At 29.1% G+C, this 27,348-nt stretch overlaps 3 protein-coding genes and 1 long non-coding RNA gene across 8 annotated transcripts; 1 reads left to right on the top strand and 3 right to left on the bottom strand.

Annotated features, from left to right (window-relative positions):
* Window positions 1-975: 975 nt before the first annotated feature.
* On the bottom strand, window positions 976-8,004 carry LOC114417096 (plant cysteine oxidase 4-like). 5 transcript variants are annotated; one of them, XM_028382201.1, is made up of 7 exons: window positions 7,628-8,003; window positions 6,386-6,697; window positions 6,095-6,157; window positions 5,465-5,610; window positions 5,207-5,354; window positions 1,480-1,683; window positions 976-1,381 (listed from the first exon to the last, which is right to left on the bottom strand). In XM_028382201.1, the coding sequence occupies exons 4-7, from the start codon at window positions 5,540-5,542 to the stop codon at window positions 1,263-1,265; spliced, it is 549 nt and encodes a 182-aa protein (XP_028238002.1). In that variant the 5' UTR covers window positions 5,543-5,610; window positions 6,095-6,157; window positions 6,386-6,697; window positions 7,628-8,003; the 3' UTR covers window positions 976-1,262. The 5 variants fall into 5 exon arrangements, with proteins under 5 accessions (XP_028238002.1, XP_028237998.1, XP_028237999.1 ...); XM_028382197.1 differs by lacking the exon at window positions 6,095-6,157; XM_028382198.1 differs by lacking the exon at window positions 6,095-6,157 and having other exon boundaries at window positions 6,386-6,651.
* Window positions 8,005-14,926: 6,922 nt separating this feature from the next.
* On the bottom strand, window positions 14,927-16,398 carry LOC114414232. Its single transcript, XR_003667163.1, has 3 exons — window positions 16,252-16,398; window positions 15,732-15,930; window positions 14,927-15,327 (listed from the first exon to the last, which is right to left on the bottom strand). It is a non-coding gene; the product is annotated as an uncharacterized LOC114414232 (long non-coding RNA).
* Window positions 16,399-17,789: 1,391 nt separating this feature from the next.
* LOC114416330 (uncharacterized mitochondrial protein AtMg00810-like) lies at window positions 17,790-20,522 on the bottom strand. Its single transcript, XM_028381197.1, has 3 exons — window positions 20,330-20,522; window positions 18,603-18,700; window positions 17,790-18,257 (listed from the first exon to the last, which is right to left on the bottom strand). Exons 1-3 carry the CDS (start codon window positions 20,520-20,522, stop codon window positions 17,790-17,792), a joined length of 759 nt encoding a protein of 252 aa, XP_028236998.1.
* A 1,360-nt stretch (window positions 20,523-21,882) lies between these two features.
* LOC114417095 (multiprotein-bridging factor 1a-like) lies at window positions 21,883-24,538 on the top strand. The gene is made up of 4 exons (XM_028382196.1): window positions 21,883-22,138; window positions 22,480-22,563; window positions 24,056-24,138; window positions 24,243-24,538. Exons 1-4 carry the CDS (start codon window positions 21,997-21,999, stop codon window positions 24,360-24,362), a joined length of 429 nt encoding a protein of 142 aa, XP_028237997.1. The 5' UTR covers window positions 21,883-21,996; the 3' UTR covers window positions 24,363-24,538.
* Window positions 24,539-27,348: the final 2,810 nt, after the last annotated feature.

Below are 27,348 nucleotides of genomic sequence, written 5' to 3'. Positions count from 1 at the left end.
GCAAACCCGTTAACACGTTTTAAGCGAGTTCACATGAAGCAACAAGAGGTTCCACACTTCCACCTCAATTTGGAACGATTTGTTTTGGACGCTTGAACTTCCACCACAATTTCTAAACCTTGATACATACACCACCTCCTCACGGATTCAATTCACCGAATTTCCAAAGTCTATGTTCAGTTTGTGAACTTCACCCACCAATCCATTTAAAAAGAATATATATATATATATATATATATATATATATATATATATATATATATATATATATATATAATTTTTAATCATTCAACACAATTATCCGTTTAGACAAGTTGAACTATGTAATCCAACCCAAGTTGCTTGAGCAAGTAAAACATGTTGGTCCACCAGCTCCAATCCGTTCTAATATCCTACTAATTGTACTACTTCATAAAAGAAGTAATTAAATTAGTTAATTTTAATTAATATTATTATAAATTTAAATTTTATTCAAAGAAGCTATAAAATTAATTGGTTTAAGTGTGATTAGATGTAATGACACTACTCATAATCTAAGGAATATTTTTTTCAACCAAAAAATGAATTATATTATTAATCACTTAATAAATATATTGACTTTCATGAAAAATAAATGATTTCTCATTAATAGATTTCATACATAAGCTAATTTTAGTTTATAACAAAAACTTGTTTGATTTTCTTTTAAGTGTTTATTGAGAAACTTATCCAAATATATAACTTAAATCATTACGTCGACTTTCATACAAAAAATGAATAATATTTCATTAATAGATTTAAAAAAAAATTAAACAAGTTTTTGTTATAAACTAAAATTAGCTTATGTATGAAATGTATATAAACTTTTTCATATTAGCTTCTCCAAAAGCTGATTTTAACTTTATATATATATATATATATATATATATATATATATATATATATATATATATATATATATATGATTTTAACTTTGGAGCCTGAAATAACACAATGTAACAAGAACTCGCATGACCAAGTAACAATGCCCTCTTATTCTCTACGAAAACAAATTTTGATATGGCCACTGACAAGTACTATTTCAACATACCGTTAACTATTCTAATGGATTAAGCTGAGGTCTATAAATAGATTACACTAGTGCATTATTATGTACATATTCCAATGCCTAAAGGACATAGACAAAGAATATAGTTATTCCACATTCCACATTCCCTTTGTTGTAGCCTAAAGATAAACCAATTTCCTTTTGGTGTAGTAAGACACATCAAACAAGAAAATTTTCAAGTTCTAATAACTGGACCCCTGTACAGCCCTCTCCGGATCACAAAGTTGTCAGGAGGTTGAAACTCTTCCAACCAAGTCACTTCAGAAACCGTCACTCCGTTCAACTGAACATTAACTGCAGCGGAAACGAATGATGACAATGGTGTGAAATGGTTAACAGAACAGAATTTCACAAGTGGAGTAAGAACCAGCGACGGAAATAAATCGGATTACCCGGAAGGTCTTTCCGTTGGGATCTCCGGAAGTAAGTGCAGTGTCTGCCATGGTCTGAAGAGTAAGGGGGAGACAATATGTCAAAGATTGCACAAGGAGTTATAGCTCTGAAACAATGGATGTTTCCTCCGCTGGTGGGATAGAGAACCGTTGTGGGACTCGGCGCTGTCATCTCAGTATCTTTGACAAGCTTTGCAGGTCTAGCTGTCAATCACAAATTTTGATGTCAGGACTCAGGAGAGTAAAAAAAACAAGTTATTAATATTGGCCAATTCAAAAATGAGGTAGATGAAAGTTCTAAATGAAGGAAATTTGTCCACAATGCAGAAGCAATTTGGTATGTTTAGTGTAATTGAATTCGAAAAGACCTCGGGCTTGGTTGAGTTGATATCATTGTGACTCTAGAATCTAAACTATAATAGAAAGAATAATATTAAAAAAGGTCAAATAGTTTGTGCAAGAACAAGTGGGGTGTAGTAGCAGAACTGTGGAAGCATTATCCTTGCCCGTCACATATCATCATAAGACTGATAAGGCTATACTGGCTACAACATAATATGAATTCAATAATATGGATATATGCATTATTCACTGGGATAATTGTGTAGGTTATACACTACAAGAGATACTGTGAAGCGGTGAGATAGTCGTTATGTAACAATAGATAGAAAAATTATAGTTGTTATCAAGTAAAACTTGGTATTTCCAATCTTTGCATAAACAAAACTTCACAATAAAGGTTATACTAGCCTTCAAGAAATTAACTGTTACAAGACCCCGATATTAAGAGTGAGCCAGTCTCAAATAATTAGAGAAGAGATGACAGAACATATATAATTGGAAGAGCGGAATGTATCAATTTTTGGTTTTGGAGTGGAAATTGAGATTCAGGTCTCTCAAATACCCTGGCAAGGGAGAAAAATCTCTGTACTACTTGTGTTCTTAATATATGCTGTGTCACATTGATAATAGCACAGAAATTGATTGTTTAGCAGTGAAGATTAACCTTATATCTCATATTCTGGTTATTGCATATTAAAAAAGATAATGGCCAAGTGCACAGCTTTCCCACTATTGAGGGGTCCAGTGATAGATAGATGCTTACAAGTTACAACTGTCTTCCAATATACGGATACACTGAAAAAAACTTTTAAATAAAAGAATTTGAAAGAAGGAGAAAGCAGCAATCTTTAAATGATCTCCCAGTCAAGTTGGACAACTGTATTTGTCTGAATGGAGAATTGGGGAGAACTAGTTTCTCCTCAACACAGCATAAAATGGAATTTTACAATACTAAACTTTAAACCTACAAATTGGCTGCACTGCTGAAAGCTGAAGCAATCACATTAAACATTTTAAAAAACACGGTCATATAAAAAATTAAGCCATAAGTATTTTCTCTGGTTTAGTGGCAGAAATACATGGCAAATGACGACATTACAAAAACAATCAGTTTAGTTCATTACTATGAATGCTATCATTCCATACACCAAATGTCTCTATAAGATCAAGCGAGACTAAAGACTCACAAGGTTATGCTAAATATTTAGAGTTGATTGAACATAGATATAACCCATTTTTTTCAGGTTCTCCACAAGAATCCTCCATAGGAGACAACCTTGCTCAATCAAGGTACAATCGGGCACTATATGTGAGTGCCTCTCTCAAGGGGGATTCAAACTGTGGGTCACTAATTTGTAAGGGACTAGCACCTACTAGATTCAAACTCAGTTAGTTAAGCTCTTCAATACTACAGGAGTTTATTAATATGGACATTTAGCTACTTCCTAATCTTATGCCCATAAATTCACTGGATAACTAGCACTAGCACAAACATAGAGTTGCTGAAACTATTCTATAGTAATGCACCAGCAATTAGATGCATCCATTTTGTTTTCCTTTTTAAGACAATTTCAGTGATATAGCATGAGAAATTTAATATGTAACCCTTTTAACAAATTTGTAAAGCTGATTCATCAAGCCATTATATATCCAGAGAATCTTCATTACAATTTACTAAGTAAACCAAAAGTATGACTTGATGGCAAAAATGGTTTAGTTATAAGTTATAACATATTGGTATTAGATAATTTTAATAGTAAATACTTTAAGGGATTTATTGGGATATTTTAGGTAAATTGAAGGTAATTATGACAAAAATAAAGTCCTGTTAACAAACTATATATGGCTTGAAAAAAGCTCCAGCAGATTGTTTCCAAGCCAGTAATGTTCTAATATGCCTTTTAAAATGCCTAGTATTAAAACAAGATACAGCTTATGTTTCCACACCACTACCAAGAATTTTACTTGTTTTCAAGTAAATTCCAGAATTTCTACCTAGTAACTTTGTAGCAATGTACGCATCCAGGACTTTGTGGTCTACAACTTCTAGAAAAAGAATTTAGGCCTCATTTCTTATTCCTTTGACACTCCTGTCCTAGGTCAATTGATAACACAGCCAATAATCCAAATTAGTGAGAATTAGATATTGAGAAGAACTCGATGACTTATTGATTATATACTTTTGAGATTCGTCAAAAGAAAAAAAAATATTTTTTGAAGTGACACAAGTAGTTTAGAAGATGAAACCAATGTAGATTGAATTTCACCTCCAACCAAGGATGTTACTTTGGGAAGGACCTAATTTTATTGGGATAGATCCGTTCTATCCAGATCACACACAATAGATTATTGTATTGACCCAGATAGTCAGTCAAAAAGGTCTGTGGAATACATCTATTCACTTATATGTTCAAACATGGAGTAGAGAGCAAATTATAGAATATTTACAATATCTTCAAATATTCAAAATATTGTTTTAGGCTTTTATATGGAGTGGAAGATTTCAATTATAATTATATATTGATTTTAGATAATTTTAATGAGATCAAACGGTAGATATTCTTAGGGGTTTTATTGGGATATTTTTGGAAATTAAAGGTAGAGGGCGAGAAACCAGGCCCAACGATAAAGTTGTGCCTTGGTGAGCAGTTGCTCTTGGGTTCGAGTCCAGAAATAGCTTCTTTGCATATGCAAGGGTTAGACTAGACTATGTACAATGACCCTTCCCCATACCTTTGCATAGTGAGGAGCCTTCAGGCGCCCAGATACGTTAGTTAGTTTTTAGGAAACTAAAGGTTATTATGATCGAATTAAAGTCATCTTAATATACAATATGGATTTGGAACATTATAAAAGAATGTTTATTATTTTCCAATCAGGTTCATAGGTGCTTATAAAAGGACCTGTTATATGTAAAATGAGGTTTATATTAACACATGAATATTATAACAAGGATTTTCCAGAATTTCAAGTAAAATTTCTTATTTTCCACCTAGGGATTTCTAGGTCATATGCTAGATCAATACCAAGCCCCTTTTATCTTTATCATGCCCTTCCACATTTCAGCCCTGCTTCAAGTAAGCATTCTGTCAAAAATGCATCTCTTGATCAGAGCACAGAGAACAATATTAAACTCCTTGTATCTACCGAGTTGAGCTATTGATATTTCTTGGTTATCCTTAACCAACAAGACAACCCTAGCAGTAGTTCTTGAGCTAAATAAACACTTTCTGATGACATTTACATTTTGACATTGTATACTAGTTCTCACACAAAAAAGGTCAGAAGTTCCTAAATGTATAAGGGTTGATTTGGTTCAGTTTTATGGGGAAAATATGTTGAGGGTATAAATCCAAAATAATTGTGAAGTTTTAGAAAAACAAACCTTCAGATGGATCATTGGAGCCAGGTGCATCAATCCAATCATAGGATTTAACATACATCGAGCCATATAACAGCTTGCTCAATACTGTCATTCCAGGATGATTATGGAGGGGGATGATAGACGAGGGGGGCATGCAAAAAATTCCTATCTGCAAAAGATAAAGCAAATCAACTTCAGTAGGTATAGCCAATTTAAGGTCCAAATTTATAAAAATTTCTGACTGAATAAACGTGATCTGAAGTTTGAGACTTTACTTACAGAGAAGGAGTCACATTCATGCAAATGCAAATATTTGATAGGTGGCAAAGATTGATGGCTCCCATTATGTTCAAGCATTGAACCGGACCAATTCCGAACCACTTGGGCCTCTTGTTCAAGACCTACATCTGATGGTTTGATTCTTTCTGTAGAAACATAATGTTAGGTTATTAATAAAATATCAGGTAGACTAAAAAAACTATCATGTGGCAAGATCAAAGTCATCTAAAATAGAAAATCACAAAGGTATTAGAAGTATGAAGTGACAATTTATCATTCGCTATAAAGCATACAGCCATATCTCAAGATGAAGGAAAATTGAACAGGCTTGAAAATAAACAATTTGTGTATACAACTTGTGATAAATCCTTCTTTTCTTTCCCTTGCCTCAAAAACATAGGTCCACATCTGTACAATCCATTATCTAGATGGACAAGTAAAACAATCAATGATCTGTTCCATGAACCATTAAAAAGATAATCAGCAAGTAAATTTATAAATGACAGACAAATGAGGTTTACCACAAGAGCTTCTAGTCTTATAATTCATCCTAAAATTTAAAGGGAAAAGTGTGACACATATTCTACCCTTAAAAGAAGGAAGAATAAAAAAGATTAGAAGCAGGCTTACTGTACTGTCCCTCAAAATTTAACCTTGAGCCTGTGACTCCTTCAAAAAGACAAATACCCTATACTGGTTTCAATGAAAGCATAGAGATAAGTGATCAGGAGGAAAAAGGGAGAGAAAAAATAAAAGTTTGAAGTTATTTTGACAGAGTATAGAACAATCAATGATTCAGCACAATTTATTCTCGTATGCCTCACAGTTTTCATTCTTCGTTAGGCATCATCAAGCTTTCTATGAAGTTCACGATGAAAATGAATTTATAAGCAAGATAAAGAAGACAAAAATGAAATATACCTAACTTCTCACGAACTTTCTCGATGGCCTCTTCAGACGCAGGTCCATTAGGTGAAAAGGATGCATTGCATAGCCTATAAAGTCTCTGTATATAATATGGCATCTTGCAAATTTGCGACCAACTTATCTATTCACTCAGACCAAAATCCCCAGGGTCAGCAAGCTGATAACTCCTTGTAAGCGGCTTATCAGTTGCAATAGGGACTGGATATACAGTTAGATAACAACCGTATTTTAGCCTCAGAATCAAACCAACTATAATGAATCTGCATGGTCGTAATCATTTCCTTTGCAACTATTCAAATAACGGATCTATTGAAGAAGACAAGAGCAATAGCAGAGCCAAAAATCAATGACCTCTACTACAAATATAGACATATCACAGCAAGTGTAAAGGTAAATCACTAAGTAATACCAATAAAACCATTAGAATCGTCATCAATTCATTCAAAAGCATTAACAGTCAATTGCATTTTGCTCTGTGCGCTATCAATGTATAAAAACTTAGTGTGTGTTTGGATGAGTGTTTGCAAATTTGATTTTGAATGAAATTGCTTTTGTAAAATTGATTTTCAAGTGAAGTGATTTATGTTTGGATGCTTTTACCACCTAAAAGCAAGTTTGCTATAAAACTTAGTGTGAATTTTCTACACTCAAGACAACACAGCTACTTTTTCCCACTTCTAGTCAAACCGAGGCTTTGAAACAAAATCAATTTTACCTAGCAATAACCAAACATCTAACGGGCTATGTTTGAATTGAAGTTGGGGAAGTACTTTTCCGAATTCCAATGCATAAAATGAAGGAAGAATTTGTCGCTATGCAGGGGGGGGAGGGGGGGGTTAATGGCGGTTTGTTATTGGATCATTCAGTGCATACATTATTTCCTCTTCTATTGTTATATGCATTCACAAAAAAAGAAATTCACTTCTAGATCAAAATTAAGCAAACCCAAGCGCAGATAAAACCCAAGTGTCATTTCATCATAATGTGACATTCCAAGAACAAAGCACACATTTTATTTATTATATATATTTATTTCTCTCATAAAATTACACAAACAGTGTTAATCAAGTAAACCAGAGAATGTTCCCAGAACGAAAAATAGAGAGTGGCCCAACAGAAGGGGGGAACTGAAAAGGCTAGAAAACACATCAAAAAGAGATTTTGGATCAAAATCTGAAATGGGGCAAATGAGATTCCAATAGAAGGTATGGGTTGGAAGATGCAGAAAGAAGGTACCTGAGAGACCCATCATTAGAGGGAGAGAAGGTAGTTGAACATGGTGGATTCAGAGAAGAAGAAGAAGAAGAAGAAGATGATGATGATGAAGGAAGATGAATGAGAGTGCATAGAAGAATGATGAAGCTAAGGGAGGGATCGCTGTGTGTGTGTGTTGTTGTGAGGAACAGAAAGGTTAGGAGGTGAAAAGAAAAAGGCCCAACGAAGATCTTGGACACGTCATCACTGTTTTTTTCTTTTTTCGTTGAAATAATAATGATAATAATAATAAAACATAGTCTAGAATACAGATGGGATTCTTTGGTGATGCTAACAGGTACAGGTTCGATGCATATGAAAAAGGTTAGTTTTTTTAGACAAAATTAACTTCGATTATTTCTACCTTAAAAGATTAATCTAATGAGTTCTGATTATTAAAATATCAGTTTCCAAAAGAAAAATAAATAATAGAAAATAAATTGCATTGCCCCTCGCCTTTTCTGTGATTTTTTGAGCCGTTTTTGAACTCCAGCTGTGCCCGACCACTTTTTTTTTCTTTCCTACGTTTTTCACAGCTGGTAAAAGGAAAATGACAAACATGTGTCTCATTTCCTGTCTCTATAAGCTGTAACGAAGAAAGAAAAGTTTTCTTTCCAGCATTTGATCCTAAAAAAATGAAAAAAGAAAAGTTTGGTAAATCCTTTTTTTACTAAAGAGATTTTTCTTTGAGTTGATATGATTACTATATGATAAAAAAATTAAAATAAATTTAACATAATTATATATTTAGTATTCGAATTTGATGTTATCACTTAAGTTGAAATGATTTTGTTTCTGTCCATCTATGTATTTGGTATTTGGTGCTGAAAGGAATAAAGAAGAAAAATAAATAATAAATATAACAAGCAATATGATAAAATAAGTGAAATTAAAAAAATGAAAGATAAAGTAGATATTTTCTTTAAGAGAGAAAGTAGATATATAATTATAAAACTTAATAAAATTAAAATGCGTAACCCGGAAAATGTTTTTGACTATATGTTGATTTTGAGTCAATGCTAAATAATGAAGTAAATACACCCTTGACAAATTGTTTTGAATTATAATTATTCATTTACCATTTTTAAAATAATTTTGATAAAATTTTAAAACTAACTAGCGTTTATGTTTGTGAAGCGTAGTATCATGTATGGTGTAAATTGTAATTTTTAATTATAATACTAATATATTTATATTATAAGATTCTTATTAAAGTTGTGAGATGAACTTTTTTGTTGTTATTTAAATTTATTGCTTACTTTTATTAAATTTACATTTATTTCATATATATGTGTGTACTGCCTTCTTGTATTCTCAACATTTTTAATTTTAATTTTTTAACTTACTAACTAGAAAAAAAAATTGTAAAACAAAAAATACTAAAAGCGGAATTGAATACCATATTTGAAAGATTAAAAGATAATAGAATTTACATATAGGTGAAAAATAAAAAATAATAAATGTCATATGAATATATATATAACAAAATATTTTTCTGGTGTATTTGAAAAGAATGTATTTTTAATTTCTATTTTAAGAATTAAAGAAATTGATTAAAAGAGTTTTAAAAATATTAAATTTTAAATAAATAAAAATCATGTGACAACTTTAATAGAAAAACTTTGATACTCTATGTAAATTATATATAAATATAAATATAAATAGATGATAATGGTATTGAAAACTTTACTTTATCTTCCAAGTTCTAAAGTTGATGGTAGAAAATTACATTAGATCCAGTTTGTTTACTCTTGAAATCTACTCTATATAGCAAGATTAATTTTGAGAGATGTGATTGGGTTGGTAATTGTCTGTGTACTTTATGTGTTTAAGAAAATCAATCTTGCCACGAGTAGAGCTATTTTGTTTTTTTTTTTTTTTTAGGAATGAACTAGAAATATTCTTCAGAAACCAATTGTAAAATTTTGTACATCAGATAAGATATAAGGAGCTATCCAATGGGCTTACAGTGCATTTTATTAAAATTAAAATCAAATTTAACTAAATAATCTTGCCGTAAGTAGAATCAATTTTGGGAGAAGTAAAAATTTCAAACTTTTTTTTGTTGGGTAAAATTGAGTATGAATATCATAAGTTATATATTTATAGTCGAAATTCTATCCTACTTTATCAGACAAATAAGATTAATTTTTCCTCAAAATTTGGCAGAAAAAGTGGTTTAACATTTAAATTTCTTAGTTAAAATTTAGAGTTTGATTCTTAATTTAAGTATAAAGTCATAATTAAAAGTACTATTTTATCCTAATATTGTCGTACTAGTAGAAAAATATTAGTTGGATCTCAAATAAAAAAATATTATCTGATTAAAAAAATTATTCTGCTCTCACTTAAAAATACCATATACCCAGTATAACGTTATATTCTTAAAATAAATTCCACTAAATTCATTCATACTAAAATTTACATCAAATCACCCTTAGTCGCGGGTTAAAGCCTGAAATGGTAAAGGAAAAGTAAACATAATCACAAAACTTTAGACTCATAAAAAAATTATTTATTATTAATTTTTATTAAATAAAGAAATCTCATATGTTAACAAGAAATTTATCTATGTTAGTAAAAAAAAACTTATTATATAACTATTACATAGTAAGATATTTCTGTTAAATTTTACTTTTTAAGTCATTCATCGTTGTACTGGTCATGTGTGTAAACTTGTATTGTGCATAATACCTTACTAGTAATAGGATATTCATTTACATTAAAATTAATTAGGTGTAATACGTATAAGTATGTTTTCAGTTCAGTTTGATTTGGATAAATAATCAAAATATATGTCATTTTTTAAGAAAGTTTTAAGAAATAAGTAGTTACTTTTTTAAAAAATAAACATCTTCAAACATGTAATTAACCTTTTTAAGAAAAGAAAAGTTGATTTTTTTAAATAATGGAAGGAAAAAATAAGAACAATTTGAGTGTCTCTTAAGAAAAGGAAGACGCAATATACCATAAATAAATCAAAAGACTTGCCCATTTGTAAATTATATTTTAATATTTAAAAAATATTGAATATTTTAATGGATGTGTGCTAAATAGAATATTCTATTAGATTTCGTGTTAGCATACAGACCTAACTTTACATCGAACCATATCCCATTAAGGAATTATCCTAAATTATTCTTTTATAATACATTAAAGTTAAATCATTATTCCAAAAGTCAGATAACCTTCATAAATATTTTTTTCGTACATAATGACGCGTCTTATTTATTTAGTGATGGATGTCCTTTTTTTTATACAGAACATGTCCTTTTTTTTTTATCATCATACATGTCCTTTTGAACATTAATATTAAATTATTTTTTTCTTTTTTATTAATTATTTTAGTTTTAAAAAAATTACTTTCCTTCCAAAAAAATTTCATCAACATTAATGAGATATTTAAATATCAATGTCAAAAAAATGTTTGTCTATTAATTAAAGTAGATTTTAAATTGTTTCTAAACCAAGAGTTATATTCCAAATGTCTTAAATTTTACTCTAACAAAACCTATTTTGTTAATTAAATTTTGGTTTTTGTTGACTAGATCTGCACTCGAGTCATACGACTGAGAATTTCATTCATTTTACCATCTCTAGTTTTTAACTCTTCGGTTTCTTTATCTAAAAAAAAATTGAGATATATGAAAAAAATCTAAAGTTAAATAGTTTTTTTTAAAAAAAATTGTAATTAAAGTTTTTGACTTTTCATAAAATCCAAAATATTCTCATAAGTTTCATTTTTTTAAGTCAATTATGAGATTAAAACTATCAATATTTCACAAAATTAAACTAAATCATACTTTAATTTAAAATCTTAAAACATCAAATTTGTAAATCTTTCTTCTTATATATTATTTTACTTTCTCATTTATATATAATGTGAGACTTTGTATTAATATTTGGAATTCAATATTCTCCTCTAATGTGAGAATCAAAATCAGATCATTTTTCATAAACTTAGTATGTGTTGTCTTATACCTATTAAATAAATAGTTTTTTAGAATAAGGAGATGTTGCTATCATTTCATGATAAAAAAAACTATTATAAGTTTATAATAATATAGACATCTTTATGCTACTTATATCTTAAGAGAGAGAAAAAAATATAAATATGATGAAGAAAAAAAAAAGATTATCAACTATCTGATATATGCTATATGGATGTAAATAAATCAAAACTCTTTGATAACCTCATAATTTACTGTAAAACTATATAGTATAGCATCATTATTATTTTATTTATGGAATTTGGAATGGGGATCTTTTATGAAAAGGAAAATTAGGCTAAAATGTTATTATCATGTAATTTTATATTCATTAGTAATAAAATTAATTATAATCGTATAATTATAATATATTTCTTTTTTTTACGAAATAATAATCGTAGAATTTACTATTTGCCGTTGGCTCTTTCATCTTGCAATGCAATCTTTAATTTAATATATTGTTGATGGATTCGGTCAGCCAAGAGACATGTGCTGTACTTTCTGATAAGTTCAGAGTTAACTGTTTCATCCTGGTATAATTTTAAAATCGTAAGTTTCTATTAATGAATCTTTTGTAAAAAGTCTTAAACAAATATATCGAAAAAAATTTAGAGTATCAACAAAAAATTATTTTACACTATTAATACATACATATCTAACTTTCTCTATATATAAATATAAAAAAAAAAATTACTTGAACTAACATCAACCATTGATTGAAAGCTAAAATTAGCCATCATCATATTAATTAAATTTTATCATATTTAATAATTATGAAGGATTTAATTGATCTCCTTAATGTTATTTAAAATAATTTCTTATATTTTATTTTAATTATTAATTAAGGATAGAAATTAAGAAATATATTACGTCTATTTTTTAATTTAATATTTAGAATATATTTCAAGAGTAATAATGATTAAAAAATAATATTATAAATAAATATTTATACATAATTTTGTAACTATGTAAATCAGACTTAAAGTTTTCTATTTTAAATTACATGAGAAGTAAATTTTAAAACATTTTAAATCAGATTTAACTAAATTTTCAATTATCGATATCAATTGGTATCAACCGTACGTAACATTATGTATCTATTCGTGTCCTATACATAATTGAACAAAATCAACTTATTGTGACAGCAAAGCCATAGGAGAATGAAAACAAAATGGCAATTAGTTGAACAAATGAACGGAAAAAACATTATTAAAAAAAAAAAAAAGGAAAGCTGTGGGCAACTAGATTGCGTGAAACATGCGGAAGCCGAATAAGGACAATTTTTTTTGTACATGCAATTTATTTTAATAAGATACATGCATATTTCATACGTATCGTATAATATTTATATTTAATATATTATTATACTATACATACGGATCAAATACTAAGAGTTGTTTGCTCATAATCTTGCATGCGTCAAGGTTTAATGCTAACATTCATGATTTTGATTACATTCCCTCTTGTATTTGTTTTAATTAATATTATAAATGAAATGTAATGAGTTTACCCATGTAAAAAATAAAATATTAAGAGTTATAATTTTGGAATATTTATTTTTAATTATGAATAAACACATATCTCTATGTCTTCTTATTGCCAAACGCAATGATAAGTTATCCTTTAAATTTTAAATTTCATTGGTTTGGTTACTTACTAGGCTAAATTGATTCCAAATGCATCACTTTTCACTTTTTTTTTAATTAAAAAAAAAATGGTGGATGGACGTAATATATTATGCTTCTGCATGCCCATTCAGCTTTTATTCAGCCATTTGTACATCACCTTAATATATTAACTCAACATATTATCATCATCATCTCATCAAGTTTTTCTTTAATACGTAGAACTAAAATATTAATTGTTTTAGTAATTAATTGACTTGAGCACGCATGTTGATTTTTGTTGTAGAAGTAAAATCTTATTTCAAATTCATTGAAAGTAAAATTTATTATTATTATAGCAGATTAGATAACATTTTAGTTTAAAGAAATAACCATTTATTTGTAAAAAAATCTCTAAAAAATCAATAAAAATAAATAATTGTTTTTAATAAGTTAAAATATATTGAATAGTTATTTTTCCAGTCCAAACCAATATTTAAAGAGTGCAAATTAAATTGTACTTTTAAATCAACATGCAACAAAGTTATTTAATGAAAAAAATCTTTAAATACCAAAATTATCATTTTCATATATAAATATTTAAGCAAGCATATAATTACTTTACAGTAAGTTATTTTTAGTTAATTAAAATTTACGTCATCTAAAATCAAGTAATATAATCATTTATATCTAAGTACGTGGTAGTTCATTCTTCAATCTACAATCATGACAGTCTTCAATCTAGTCCAAATGGCAAAAAATGGTTTATATTCATATATTTCCATCAATACACAAAGAAGCAAGCACCTTGACCAACTTTGATCATGTGAACATTGAATATCATCATCTGATACTGCTAACCAATAACGAGGACTGTGCATGTGCTGGACCATCTTCTCACTCATGATAAAAATGGTTTTTTTGGTCACTCAAACCCATGCCATTTTAAGTGAAACAAACAAAAGTATATAAAGAATCATCTAAAGACATAAATAGTTAAGTCCTTGCCGGACAGATAAAGGAATGGACAAATAATATGGCATTATGTTTTTTCTTTAAGAATCGGATAGATATTTTCTTTTTTATACTTTATGTTGATAAAATTTGTGTTTAATTGTAGTTTTAGTTTGTGCTTGATTTCATCCTTTATATATACATGATTAACATTATTTTTGTTTTGTTGTTATGATGAATATTAAAGAATTATATCGATAAATATTATTAGAAACATTTAAGAGATTAAATTGTTAGATTTATATAAGCTAGGTTTAGTATTTATATTAACAAAATTTACTTGTAGATATAATTGACTCAAGTAAAATAAAATCTTAAATAATTTCATATATAACTGAAAAGATAATAAACAAAAAAATTGATTTTATATATTGACTTCACAAAAATTATAAATATAGAGTGTTATATATTTTAATTTTTTTAATGTATGGTATCAAAACAATAACAATTATCAAAAATAATAATTAGCTTAAATGGTTAGGAAATTTGTCTCACCAAGAGATGCAACCCAAAAAGATTTAAAGTCAACGAATAAAACTTGACTATTGAAATGAAATAGAGTTGAAAATTTTTCATTAAGATCACGGTTATTATTAACACAAAAATAGAAATTCGAGTCACTTATGATCATTACATGTTTAACATAATAATTCATTTTGGAGATAAAAGCCAAACAATTATAATTAACATTTGCATTTAGAAGTATGATTACAAAAGCATAACATCAAAACAGAGAGTTGTATGATAATAAATTAAGCAATATGACCCATATAAAAACCTAACATCACACCACACACAAAGATCCTGGAGCTTCCTTACACATTTATAGAACCCATAACACAAAAAAAGTTCTAACTTTCCTGCTATTAATGTGCAACGTCCATCCCATGTCCTATAAAATATATATACATGCAAATAGTTATAATTAGTGAGGATCCTTCAACAGCATTACTATCAGAGTTGAGTAGCTTCCTTAATGCCAAAACTATGCACAAAAAATTCTTAACTTGAGCAAGAACATGACTCTCAATTGCGTACACTATTCACACAACTGACCAAACTTATTGTTGCCATGCTGCAAAATAAGAAATGTGCACTTATAGTCACCAATAAGAAATGTGCAAAATAAGGAAATGACTTGTTTTCCTATTCCTTTCACTTAATTTGACCAAAGAATGTTGATGAAAAAATAAGGAATATGCTAACCATAAACAAAAACTTAAGTAACCACAGAAAAAATCAACAATATATTATATTATGATACAACAAATAAACTGTATAGTTGAAATTAAAACTGAATGCTTGAATATGAGATGCACATAACAAAATATAAGCTTAAGAAAATGCACATCTAATATCTAAAATTTGAACAAAACAGAAAAGGAAACTTGTTATATACAATAAAACATGAAGAATATATAACAACTACAACAACATGCAATCAAAACTTGCACAAGAATATGTTCAGCTAGTTCTCACCATTGAACTAATTGCAGCAGAGATGCCAATAGAATGGCTTACTTTGAATTCTCACTCTAAAATAAGAACAAAATTCATTACTATTTATTTTCAACACCCTGCCACTGCAATTGACTGTAGTCATATTGCTACTCAGATTTCCAAATAAATTAACCCCATAATTGTAAGCAAGTGCTTGAATTTTGAAAGTAGGTAAAACCTAAAGGAAAAAGGAGAACTTTAATATGTATCTATGGAGAATACTAACTAACTCTACATGCCACTTTTTTCAACCCTTCTAACATTTTGTTAGATTCAATACCTACAAATTAAATGTGTCTTCAGCATTACCCGCCTTCTGTTAAAAAAAGTAACACATATAAATCTAACAAAATATATATATATATATATATATATATATATATATATATATATATATTCAAAGAAGGGATGATAATAACATGGAGAGTATATATAAAATTTGAACAAAACAGAAAAGGAAATTAATTATAAATATAATAACTACAACAACACTCAAAACCTGCACATGAGGGATAGGTTCTGCTAGCTCTGACCCCCGGTAATTTACTTAGAAGTAGATCAAAAGAGTTTGCAAAATCAATTTGTTACACTATGTCACTAGCTCTAATAAGCTAACCAGGTGTATGCCACCGTGGTCAAGTAAATAATTTTGTATATGATGGTCAAATTTTTTTAGACACAGATAGATTTAAGAATATAATATTGAAGAGCTAGATTCTTTTCTTGGAACCTTGTGTAAGGGTTAAATATTTTTTAATAGTCTTAAGGTATTTTTTACTGGTTTGGCCCTTCGTTGTTATTATTTATTTAATTGTAAACTATTTACATAAGTTTGTTTCATAAAATTTCCCTTTCATTATTTTTTTAATTTACATGAATTATGATTTATGATTTGTGGAGTATTGGTTCTCTATTAAGGGGTGAATGTAGTCGTCGGCCGTCGGCACCATTTTAGGTGGGAAACTAATTTTTTAAATTCATTAGTGGCATAATCGTTATTGTCGATTGAATTAAATAAAATGTTCATAATATTAAAAACTAAAAATACCGGAAATACTTGTGATATTCGGTTATTTTTCTTTGTGCATCAAACACAAAAGAAATAAACTTGTCCATGGAAGCACACACTAGCTAACCAAACCATAACGAGGAATTGAGAACAACTTAAGTGGACTGTAATAACAATATAGATCTTGCCCGACATAATTCAATATATTATCTTTATAAACAATTTCTAATGAACCATTGAAAAAACAAATTTTCATTAAAACTTTGAGTCATGAATAATTTCATATATGTACAACGAATAATTGCATATGTTGTGGTTACTATGATTTTTTTCATTAGCATTCTCCATCATATTCAAAACATGCTTCTACTCTTACATCATCTTCATTAAGTACTTTTTCTTATTCTTTCAACGATTGATTTTATAAGAGTGGTATCATCTTCATTAAGTACTTTTTCTTATTCTTTCAACGATTGATTTTATAAGAGTGGACCTACCAGGGACAAAAGTTTTCTTGAGAGTTCACAACTCTATCCTCAAGTTAATGCACTTAATGAAAGAATGTGAACTAAATTTGGAGAACTTGAAAATTCTCCTTGTGTAATATTGTGCATTGATCAATCAATAAAAAAAAAGATTACAAGATTTGCTATATATACAAGCAAAACTATGGTTAGGAAGATAACTAACTAACTAAGAAGGTAAGTCAATAACTGACTAACAAAATTAGTTATTAACTAAAAGACTAAAAAGAAATGCAGATGACAGATAAATCATCTCATTCTAATACCCCCTCTCAAGGTGGGCAATGTATATCAATAAGGCACTACTTGCACACATTTTGCTTGAAAGGAGTAGGATACATGGCCTTAGTAAACATATCAGCAAGTTGACATCCAGAAGGAATATGAGACAAGAGAATGAGGCCTTCATAAATCTTGATTCAAATCAAATGACAATTCACTTCAATGTGTTTTGTTCTCTCATGAAAAGAAGGATTCTTTGCAAGATGAATTGCAGATTCATTATCAGAAAAAGTACAAAAAGAAACAAGAATAGAGATGAAGATCATCACAAAGATACATTATCAAGGAATTACCAAGAAAAACACAATAGCCAGTGACTGACTTGCGACTAACTGGACATGTAGCCCAATCAGAATCAAAGAAAGCTTGGATCTTCAGGTCATTATCAACAGGATAAAAAAGACCTAAGCCTAGAGCACCCTTCAAATATCTTAGAATTCTTAAGGCAAGTTGTAAGTAAGGAGTTCTAGGCTTGGAAACAAACTGACTGACTTGTTGCACAACAAAAACAATGTCTGGTCGGATATTGGTTAAGTAAAGAAGTCTTCCAATAAGCCTCCTGAAAGAAGTGACATCCTCTAGAAGATCTCCCTCATCAGAGTTCAATCTAATAGAAGCATTGGCAGGAGAATTGGCTAGTTTGCAACCAGTAAGACCAAATTCGGAAAGTATTTCTAAGTAATACTTTTTCTGATTCAAAATCAAGCCAGTCTTAGATCTTGCAACCTCAAAGTCCAAGAAAACTTTAAATCACCCAAATCTTTGATGTGAAGTTGATCATGAAGTTGTTGTTTAATGCATTGATTTCAACTATACTATTTCCAGTAAGGACAACACCATCAACATAAACTAATAATGTTGTAAAGGAAGAAGGAGTTTGCTTGACAAACAAGGAATAATCTGAAGTGCTTTGAACATAGCCAAGTTGAAGAAGGGCAAAAGTCAACTTCTAATTCCATTGCCTACTATCTTTTTTGAGGCCATACAATGATTTCTACAACTTATATACAAGACTAGGATCAGAAATGGGCATACCAGGGGAGGCTTCATGTAAACCTCCTCATGAAGGTCTTCATATAAAAAGGCATTATCCACATCAAGCTGCTGAAGAAACCAATTATTTGCAACAACAACTGATAAAAGAAATCGTATAGCAGTCAATTTGGCAACTAGGGAAAAAGTTTCAAAGAAATCAACCCCTTTTGTTTGAGTGAAACCCTGAGCTACCAACCTAGCTTTATATCTTTCCAAGGTACCATCTGCTTTGTACTTAACTTTGTAAACCCATCTACAACCCACAATAGGTTTGCTTGAAGGAAGTTGAACTAAAGACCAAGTGTTGTTAGCCTAAAGAGCCAACAGTTCTGCCATCGTAGCTTATTTCCAGCAATCAAGTTTGTTGGCCTCTTTGAAGGAATGAGGCTCATAATGAGTAGATATAGACATGAAAAAAGAAGTATGATTAAAAAAAAATTTAGAATAAGAAAGAATGGATTGCTAAGGATAAGGAGTTGTAGAATGAGTAGAAGTAAAATGAGAAGAAATATTGCCACAGTGATAGTCAAACAAATAACTATGAGGTTTCTTGAGTCTAGTAGAAAATCTTACAGGACCTGCACTGATTGGAAGTGTATCATTGTGAGAAACAGATTCAGTAGAAGAAATGAACAAAGGGTCTATTACATGATTCTTATTAGATAAATGTTGATGAAAATCTTGAGTTTGAGTAGAAATATCAACATCAACAAAAGAATCAAAATTAGACAAATTAGTAGAAACACCATTGAAAGTTCCATGATTAGTGTTGTCAACAGCAAAAGGAAAATTTTTATCATAGAAAATCACATTTCTTGAAACAAGAAAGGAATGGAATGAAGAATAAAGAGAAGATAATCTTTTTTATTAGCCTTGTAACCAATGAAAATGCACTTGGAAGCCCTTTTATCAAACTTAGTTCTGCCTAAATCCAAAGTGTGAGCAAAAGCCAAGCAACCAAAAGTTATGAGGTTTGAGAAATCAGGTTTAGAACCAAAAACAAGTTCAAAAGGAGTTTTATTATGAAGTAAAAAACAGGATGGTAACCAGTTAATAATATAGACAACATGTCTAATAGCATAAGACCAAAAATGAATAGGGAGTTTACATTGAAATAACAAAGCACAACCAACATTTAAAAGATGTTGGTGTTTTCTCTTAGCAATACCATTCTGCTGAGGAGTCTCAGGGCAAAAGGTCTCATGAAAGATGCCATGGGAGTATTTTGTTGCAAAACTTTATTTGAGGTATGACCTAGCCTAGAATGCCATAGCATGGAACTATCAATAGCATTTACAATAGAATCTGTAGTAAAAATTTTGTCCAAAACAATACAACAATCTCTAAAAAAAGAAAAAAAAACTTCAAATCATTGGAATCCTACAGATGAAAAAGACCATGGTGTTGCTTAGCTACTCCAATCATTTTGAAGTTAGAGTTTTGCACAATGAGACAAAAGGATTTACAAAAAAGAACTAAGAAATCAATGGTATGAAGCAGTTTAGAAATGGAAACAAACTGAACAGAAAAATTAGGAATATACAGAACATTCTTCAAAAGCAAATCACCTAAGTGAATATCACTAGCAAAGAAAGCAGTAAGAGAACTATTGTTAGGAAGTCTAACATGAATAGGTTTGATTTTCTTAAGAAATGAAAAGGAAGATTTATTAGGACATATGTGATTTGTGGCACCATTGTCAAGAATCTAGAGAAAAGGTTCAATACCTGACTGATTAACCACAAAATGTTGAATGTGATTAACAGAAGTAGAAGAATCCTTGGTCTGTTGAAGAAGAGCTATAATGGCATTGTACTGGTCTTTGGACAAACAAAACTTATCTCGAGTTGAACTATCCTCCAAAGCAGCAGTTTGTGAAGTTATATCAGAATCTACTTCAGTCAAGCTAGCAGAAGACATGAAATTTGAAGAGTCTTCTTTACCACGATTCCTATAACCAGCAGGAAATCCATGCTTGAAAAAACATGTTTCAACAGTATGGTTGGTTTTTCCACAATGAGTACAAAGTTTATTGCCTTTAGGTCCTTTATGAGAATTACTAGGAACCTTGTGATTATTGAAAAAACTTTTATTGGAGGAGGTGACATTGGTATTGTCATTGACTGAGGAAAAAGCAGCAGTATCCGTAGGTGATTGTGAAGTAAAATCACCAACAAACTCTCTTTCATGCTAAAGCACAAGAGAAAAAGTTTTAAGCAAGGAAGGCATAGGTTCCATAAAAACATGAGTAAAAAAGAAGTTGGTGAACTTGTAGCAAATTGAATATATCAATCCTACCAAAATGTATTTTTGTCATGGTTTCTTATTTGCAAAAAAATTGTTTGTTTGGTGCAAATTGCTTCAATTTCTGCCTCTTGCCCCCCAAGTGGTAGCTAGAATGAACAAAAGCAGAATAGAATTGTTCAAAGTGTAACCCAATGATTATTTTCACATCCATTATCATAAATTCCAGAATACCTCTAACCATCAATCTTTTTTACTGATGTCCTTTTGTTTGTCAAGAAAATATATGGCGATTATAGAACTATCACAACATATTTTATGACTTTTTTTATACTACAAACTTATGATATCTTCAACCTAAAATAATCCTACTTGAACCTGTGGGACTGCAACAAGCAATAAAATTTCCCATTAAGACATCACACATCGAGTTAAAGTTAAATAACTCTTTAATATTCATCTACAAGCTCGCTCATTGTTATTTTTTAGGCAAACTTGTATTTTTGGTCTCTTAGTTGTCTCCAATTTTGATTTTGGTCTCCCTTTTAAAATTATTGACGCATTTAGTCCTTCAATTATGTTTAATCTCGTAAATGTAATCCTCAAATCTAGACTTAAACGTTGACGGTTACGAAAAATATTAACTATCATGTGTCACGACGATGACTGTCACGTGTTGCGTTCTAATTGGACGTTGACAACAACAATACATTTTCATCGTTCATAGAGTCAACATCCAATCAGAATGTGACACATGACAATCAATATTCATGTATAATAATCAACGTCTAAATTTAGACTTGTGAATCACATCTAACATAATTGGATGACTAAATGTGCCAATAATTTTAAAAAGGGGTCAAAACAAAATTAAAGACAATTAGGAGAACCAAAAATGTAATTTTATCTTTTTATTTTTTACGATTTTAAAGTGTAAAAAAATATAAAACTAAATTAATAATTAAATTAAAAATACCTTTTAAAACAAGTGGAAAAAATCCAAACCATTAGAGTAATCTAATGATCCAAAACGAGGGAAAGTTACTAAAGTCCCCGAATCCCATTTCCATCTTCATTATTTTCTTGTCGTTGAGAAGCTTCGCGAACAAAAGCAAAGAACCCTAGACAGTCACAGAACCATTCCATAGAAATGTCAGGTGTTGGCCCTCTTTCTCAAGATTGGGAACCCGTCGTCCTCCGCAAGAAGGCTCCCACTGCCGCCGCCAAGAAGGATGAGAAAGCCGTCAACGCCGCCCGCCGCTCCGGCGCCGAAATCGAAACCCTAAAAAAATGTTCCTTCCCAAAACCCTCACCGATTGATCAATTTATTGTCTTTTCTTCTTTTGTTTTTAAATATAGGATCTGAACTTCTTGTTTCTTGGGATTATTGCAGCTGGATTTGATGATTTGGTGTTTTAAATGATTAGGAAAAAAATGATCTTGATATTTATTTAGTCGGAAAGGGGGGTTGGGAAAAAAATTTATAAAACAATTTCTTATGGAATGATCGTGGATGTGTCGTATGTGTTTGTGTGTGCTTGTGTGTGTTTGTGTGTTTTTTTTATTCTTGTTTTTGGTAAGCTTTTGTATTTGGATGGTTTGAATTGTGATTGTTCAATTGTTGTTGTTACAGATAATGCTGGGACAAATAAAGCAGCATCTAGCAGCACTTCATTGAACACTAAGAGGCTGGATGATGATACTGAGAGTCTAGCTCGTGAGTATTACAACATATAGATAGATAGATAGATAGATACACAGCTTTATTTTTTCCTTTTTTTTACCATTGAATGAACCTCGGTGCATCTACTTTTGAATATAGTATATGGGAAGAATCAAGAGCTGAAATATGTAAACAATAATGACTTCTTTGTCCTGCTTTTCTATTTTTCAACTACAGAATTTTACTGGTTTTTATGCAATTGTCTTTTGACTCTTAATAGATCTTAATAGATTATGGAGGTTCTGTCTTTTTTGTGAATAGTAATTATGTGCTAGGTAGGTTGAAGCGTATGATTTAAGCTGGAGGTATCACTGTATCACCACCACAATAGCTAGAAATGTTGTTTACTACGGCTAACTTAGGGATGTTATATAGGATCATTCATGCATCTTCACCAAACAACTCAAGATTTTAGAGTAATTGGTTCATGACATGGTATTAGAGCCTGCGTGACCAAGTGATCTAAAGTTTGATTCTTGCTGTCTTCATTCTTCTAATAAAAAGTTGAATCTCTTCTCTCAAGGTAAGGGAGTCTGAGAATTAATCATACTTTAAACTCAAAGTGATCTTTGGGGTGTGTTATAAGTGTGATACAAAAGCATTAATAATAGCTTAAGCTTTTGAGATAGTTAGTTCATGATTACTAAATATTAAGTTTTAACATAATTGCTTGGAAATTCATTAATCTTATGGTAGGTTTCTAGTTTTATTTTCTTGTTTGATTTTGTCACTCATACTTAAGTTATATAGAAATCAATGTTATTTTTTTTTATGAGTAGTCAATGTTAATCTTAAACCTAAGCACAAATAAGAAAATGTATATGTACGTGGTAGAAATGATGACATAAATTCAGACATGAGGAAAAATTTCATGATAGTAATCCCCTCTCCCAACCAAAATAAAGATGTTTCTGCAAGGTGAATTACTGCATTGTTGTCCTATGTGCAGTTTCCAACTAAGATAAATGAAACATTTTTTCTTTGAGCTTTGCCATAACTTTGTGTCCTGCATACAATCTGTTTCACATAGTTTCTAGGAGTGTGTCAGGTAAAATTGAATGGTTATAAATTTACTCCTCTCATACATTCACTTAATATACCCCTCTGTATTTTGGCTACATAATTCTGTTTTATTTTTTTTCTTATGTTTGATGAGATGTGGAACGACTATAGATCACTGGATCATTAATTCTAGGTTTTGATTAAAAAATTCCCTGACTTCGTGAGCATAAAAATGGTTGAAACTTGAACCTGCTGTTTTATTTGTTTACTTATTATGTATATTTTTTATGCATATAATATGATCTGCTTAATAGATGAGAGAATTATGGCAAACAGTAGCACTGTTTTTCAAGTTTTACATTTCTTGAACCAAAATAAAGCCTCCTTTTCTTCGTCTTGGCTTGAAGATCTTGTTTTTATTCTTTAATGGCATCTCTCCGTACCTTGGTGCACATGTAATGTGACTGCACTTTTTTGTGTGCAGATGAGAAGGTACCGACTGAACTTAAGAAGGCCATAATGCAAGCTAGGATGGACAAGAAACTTACTCAGTCTCAGCTTGCTCAAGTATTACTCTCCCTTCAGTAGAATTATTTTTAATATATCATCGATCTCTTTATTTTTCTTATTAGCAATTAGGCATTATCAATGACGTGCATTGTTACTTGCAGCTGATCAATGAGAAGCCTCAAGTGATCCAGGAGTACGAGTCAGGAAAGGCCATTCCAAACCAGCAGATAATTGGCAAGTTGGAAAGAGCCCTTGGAGCTAAATTGCGTGGCAAGAAATAAGGAACTTAATGTCATGTTGCGCGTTTATTTTGCTATGCATGTCACTATGGGAGTGTTTTGTGTTTGTTAGCTAATTGTGTATATTTAAGACAGTTAAAATGGTTGTGTTGACATGTGCCTTTCTCCTGTTCGGATAAATAAAGTTGCATTTTCAGTATAAATTTTACTTTTGGGGAGTTATTGGTTCTGAGATGAGTGTGTATTGGCTTAATTTGGAGTTTTTTTTTCCTTTAAATATTTTCTCAAGAGAATTTTTAGAACCGAATTTTGTTTTGAAAGGATCCAAGATAATTTTTTAGTGCATTTTTCATTTACAAATTGAGCCGTTGAGGATGTATTTTAATTTTTTAAAATTTGATTTTGTAGATTTTTTTTACTAATATTTTAAACTGTGCCAGTTGCGTTTGTTATAGTTTTTTATTTCCAGTATAAAATAGTTTTACATAAAATAATTTTATATTATTAATTAATTACAATTTATTATTTGTATGATATAAAATAGTTATTAGAAAAGTCAACTAATTATAAATTATTAATTATATGACTTTTAAGATAATTATTATTTTTTTAATTTTATTTATAAGATCTAATTATTTAATAAAAATTAGATTTTATACTCTGATGTATATGTTTGATTAAATTATAAATTTTTAAATATATACTTAGTATTATTTGTATCTAGTGTTATTTAAAAAATATATAAATAAATAAATTTATAATTTTTGAAAATATTTATTATCATATTAAATATAATTACATTCAAATTGAGTAAAAAAAAATTATCATGGGCTTCATCTTGCCTGTTTTGTGTAAAATACCAGATTTTTCCATTGAATCATGTCTTCTAGTGAGTGATAATTGCGAAAAAGATATTTTCTGCTCCCTTCACTCCAAAAAGCTTGAGTAGTAGGATGGGTGAAGACTCTCTTTGCATTGGTCTGGAAAAAGATAAAAAGAGACAGAGTTAGAATTGAGGGGTTGGAGTTGGATTCTTTGGTCACTTTGGCGTGATGTATTTTGATTAATATATTTCAACCATTCATTTTAATCATACAAAGCACAATGGTTAAATTCTCAAGTATTTTTTCGTGGAAGAGGATCCAAATCCGATTCCAAATCAGAGGATCCAAATCCAATTACAAGTTAGCTTTCACTTGGTCCTTCAAGGGGTCCAACAATGGCATCCATATGCCACTATTATGATTGCACATATTCAAAGCTTGAAATCTCATGCATGGAGCTTGTCATCTACTCATAACCTTCGAAGGCAATATGCCGCGGAACAATTTCTTAGTCAGTTGGTGACTCTTATCAACTCTTCTTTGGATGTTTTGGATGTTCAAGCTACTTCTGTGCAATTATTAGCTTTTATCTTCCATCATAAAAAAACTCGTGTTATAAAATATTTTAAAAATAAAATTGTTATCCGTTTATAATTTATTATAAAAAATTAATTGTTAATTAAATTTTTAAGTATTGTGTGTATTTTTTAAAAAAAATTAAACATATTGATGGTCAATTCTTCATGAGATTATTATTAAAAATAAAATATATAAAACATTATAGTTTATTAAAGTTACTTATCAAATATTTCCTTATACATTATATATTTCATATTTATTAACATTCAAATAAGAAAAAAAGAGAAAAATGAAAATAATTAACTTAACTTTAAAATCATTAAAAATATAAGTTTAGTTCTATAGCACATAATCATAATAATGGTTCTAAAAGAAATCATAATAATAATGTGTGTAATTTCGCAATGATATATCTTCTCAATCACATAATTATTATGAAGTAAATAAAAAAATCATTATCAAAATATTTTTTATTTATTTCAAGTCTATTTTCTTATATGAAAAATATAAATTAAAAAATAATCTAAAAATAACAAACATGAATATATAATACTATATAATTAATAATATTTGTATGTTTATTTTATTCATTGGTGATGTAATGCTAATATGTAATAATTTTTATATGCATTTATTAACAAAGTCAAAATTTATTTTAAATTTTTTTGAAATAGTGTAATTTTTATTTAATAGACATAGTTGTTTTTTTAATGCAATAGATACAGTTGCTAACTATTTTAAAATAATAATTTTAATTATTTTAAATATATTAATTTTAATTATGTGATATTATTAAAGATTTCATTCAATTAATTTTTTTAGAGTTTGTTTGATTAACTTAATCACAACATAAATTGAATACTTATATTTATTATAATTAAAATTATAGATGATTATTATTATCATTGTTGTTGTTCAACCACAAAGTTGTGAGAATGAATATTATTTTGGAGTAACTATATCATCCTTATTTTATTAATTTTCTCTATTTCTATTTAATAAAAATAGTAAACCAGAAAGCATTAAATTATAATTATTTTTTATAAAATATTTATAAAAGATTAAGTTTTAAAATTATTAATTCTTCATTATTGTTAGATCACATTGAATTATATTAATGATTATTATAAAATTAAAGTTTCAATTTGATGACTCAAAATTATTAAAATGAAGATTACATAATTAAATTAGTTTGTCTACACTAGATATGTTTTACTCTTTTTTTTCAAAGTAACATTGTCATTAAGATTAGTTTGTTTAAGCTTATTTGCCAAAATATTTTTTTAAAAAAAGTAATTTTCTATTTTCCAGTGTCTGTTTAAATGGTTTTTCTTAAAAAAAAAAAACTTTTTTTAATTACCAAATTCTATCTTCTTTTTTAAAAAAATACCTTTTTTATAAAAACATTTTTTTTCTTCATAATTTTTTTAAGTTTAAGAAAACTGACCCTAATACTCCTTTGGTTATCTTGTATTTGTTTTTTACTTAAGATATTTTAATCTAAAAATAATTAATACGAAAAACATTATGAATTGAGTCTCATAAAAAGAATAAAATACTATTTTCAATTTAGGTCTTATAAATAAAATTAGAGGAAATATAAAAATTAATAAATTTATGATATA

This window comes from Glycine soja, chromosome 6 (genome assembly GCF_004193775.1).
Source record: "Glycine soja cultivar W05 chromosome 6, ASM419377v2, whole genome shotgun sequence".
NCBI lineage: Eukaryota > Viridiplantae > Streptophyta > Magnoliopsida > Fabales > Fabaceae > Glycine > Glycine soja.
The sequence above is the reverse complement of the archived record's forward strand: the minus strand, read 5'-3'. Positions and strand labels throughout refer to the sequence as shown.

Coding starts and splice junctions, on each gene's coding strand:
- LOC114416330 (XM_028381197.1), bottom strand. CDS start 20,522: ATGTCTTCTGCTAGCTTGACTGAAGTAGATTCTGATATAACTTCACAA. Junction 18,701..20,329: donor TTTTGTGGTTAATCAGTCAG/GTATTGAACCTT, acceptor TTCTTTTATCAG/TTGTTGTTGCAAATAATTGG. Junction 18,258..18,602: donor TTTACATGAAGCCTCCCCTG/GTATGCCCATTT, acceptor ATTTTGAATCAG/AAAAAGTATTACTTAGAAAT.
- LOC114417095 (XM_028382196.1), top strand. CDS start 21,997: ATGTCAGGTGTTGGCCCTCTTTCTCAAGATTGGGAACCCGTCGTCCTC. Junction 22,564..24,055: donor TGATACTGAGAGTCTAGCTC/GTGAGTATTACA, acceptor TTTTGTGTGCAG/ATGAGAAGGTACCGACTGAA. Junction 24,139..24,242: donor CTCAGTCTCAGCTTGCTCAA/GTATTACTCTCC, acceptor TGTTACTTGCAG/CTGATCAATGAGAAGCCTCA.
- LOC114417096 (XM_028382197.1), bottom strand. CDS start 6,488: ATGCCATATTATATACAGAGACTTTATAGGCTATGCAATGCATCCTTT. Junction 5,611..6,385: donor GAAAGTTCGTGAGAAGTTAG/GTATATTTCATT, acceptor ATGTTTCTACAG/AAAGAATCAAACCATCAGAT. Junction 1,382..1,479: donor CCAACGGAAAGACCTTCCGG/GTAATCCGATTT, acceptor TTTCCGCTGCAG/TTAATGTTCAGTTGAACGGA.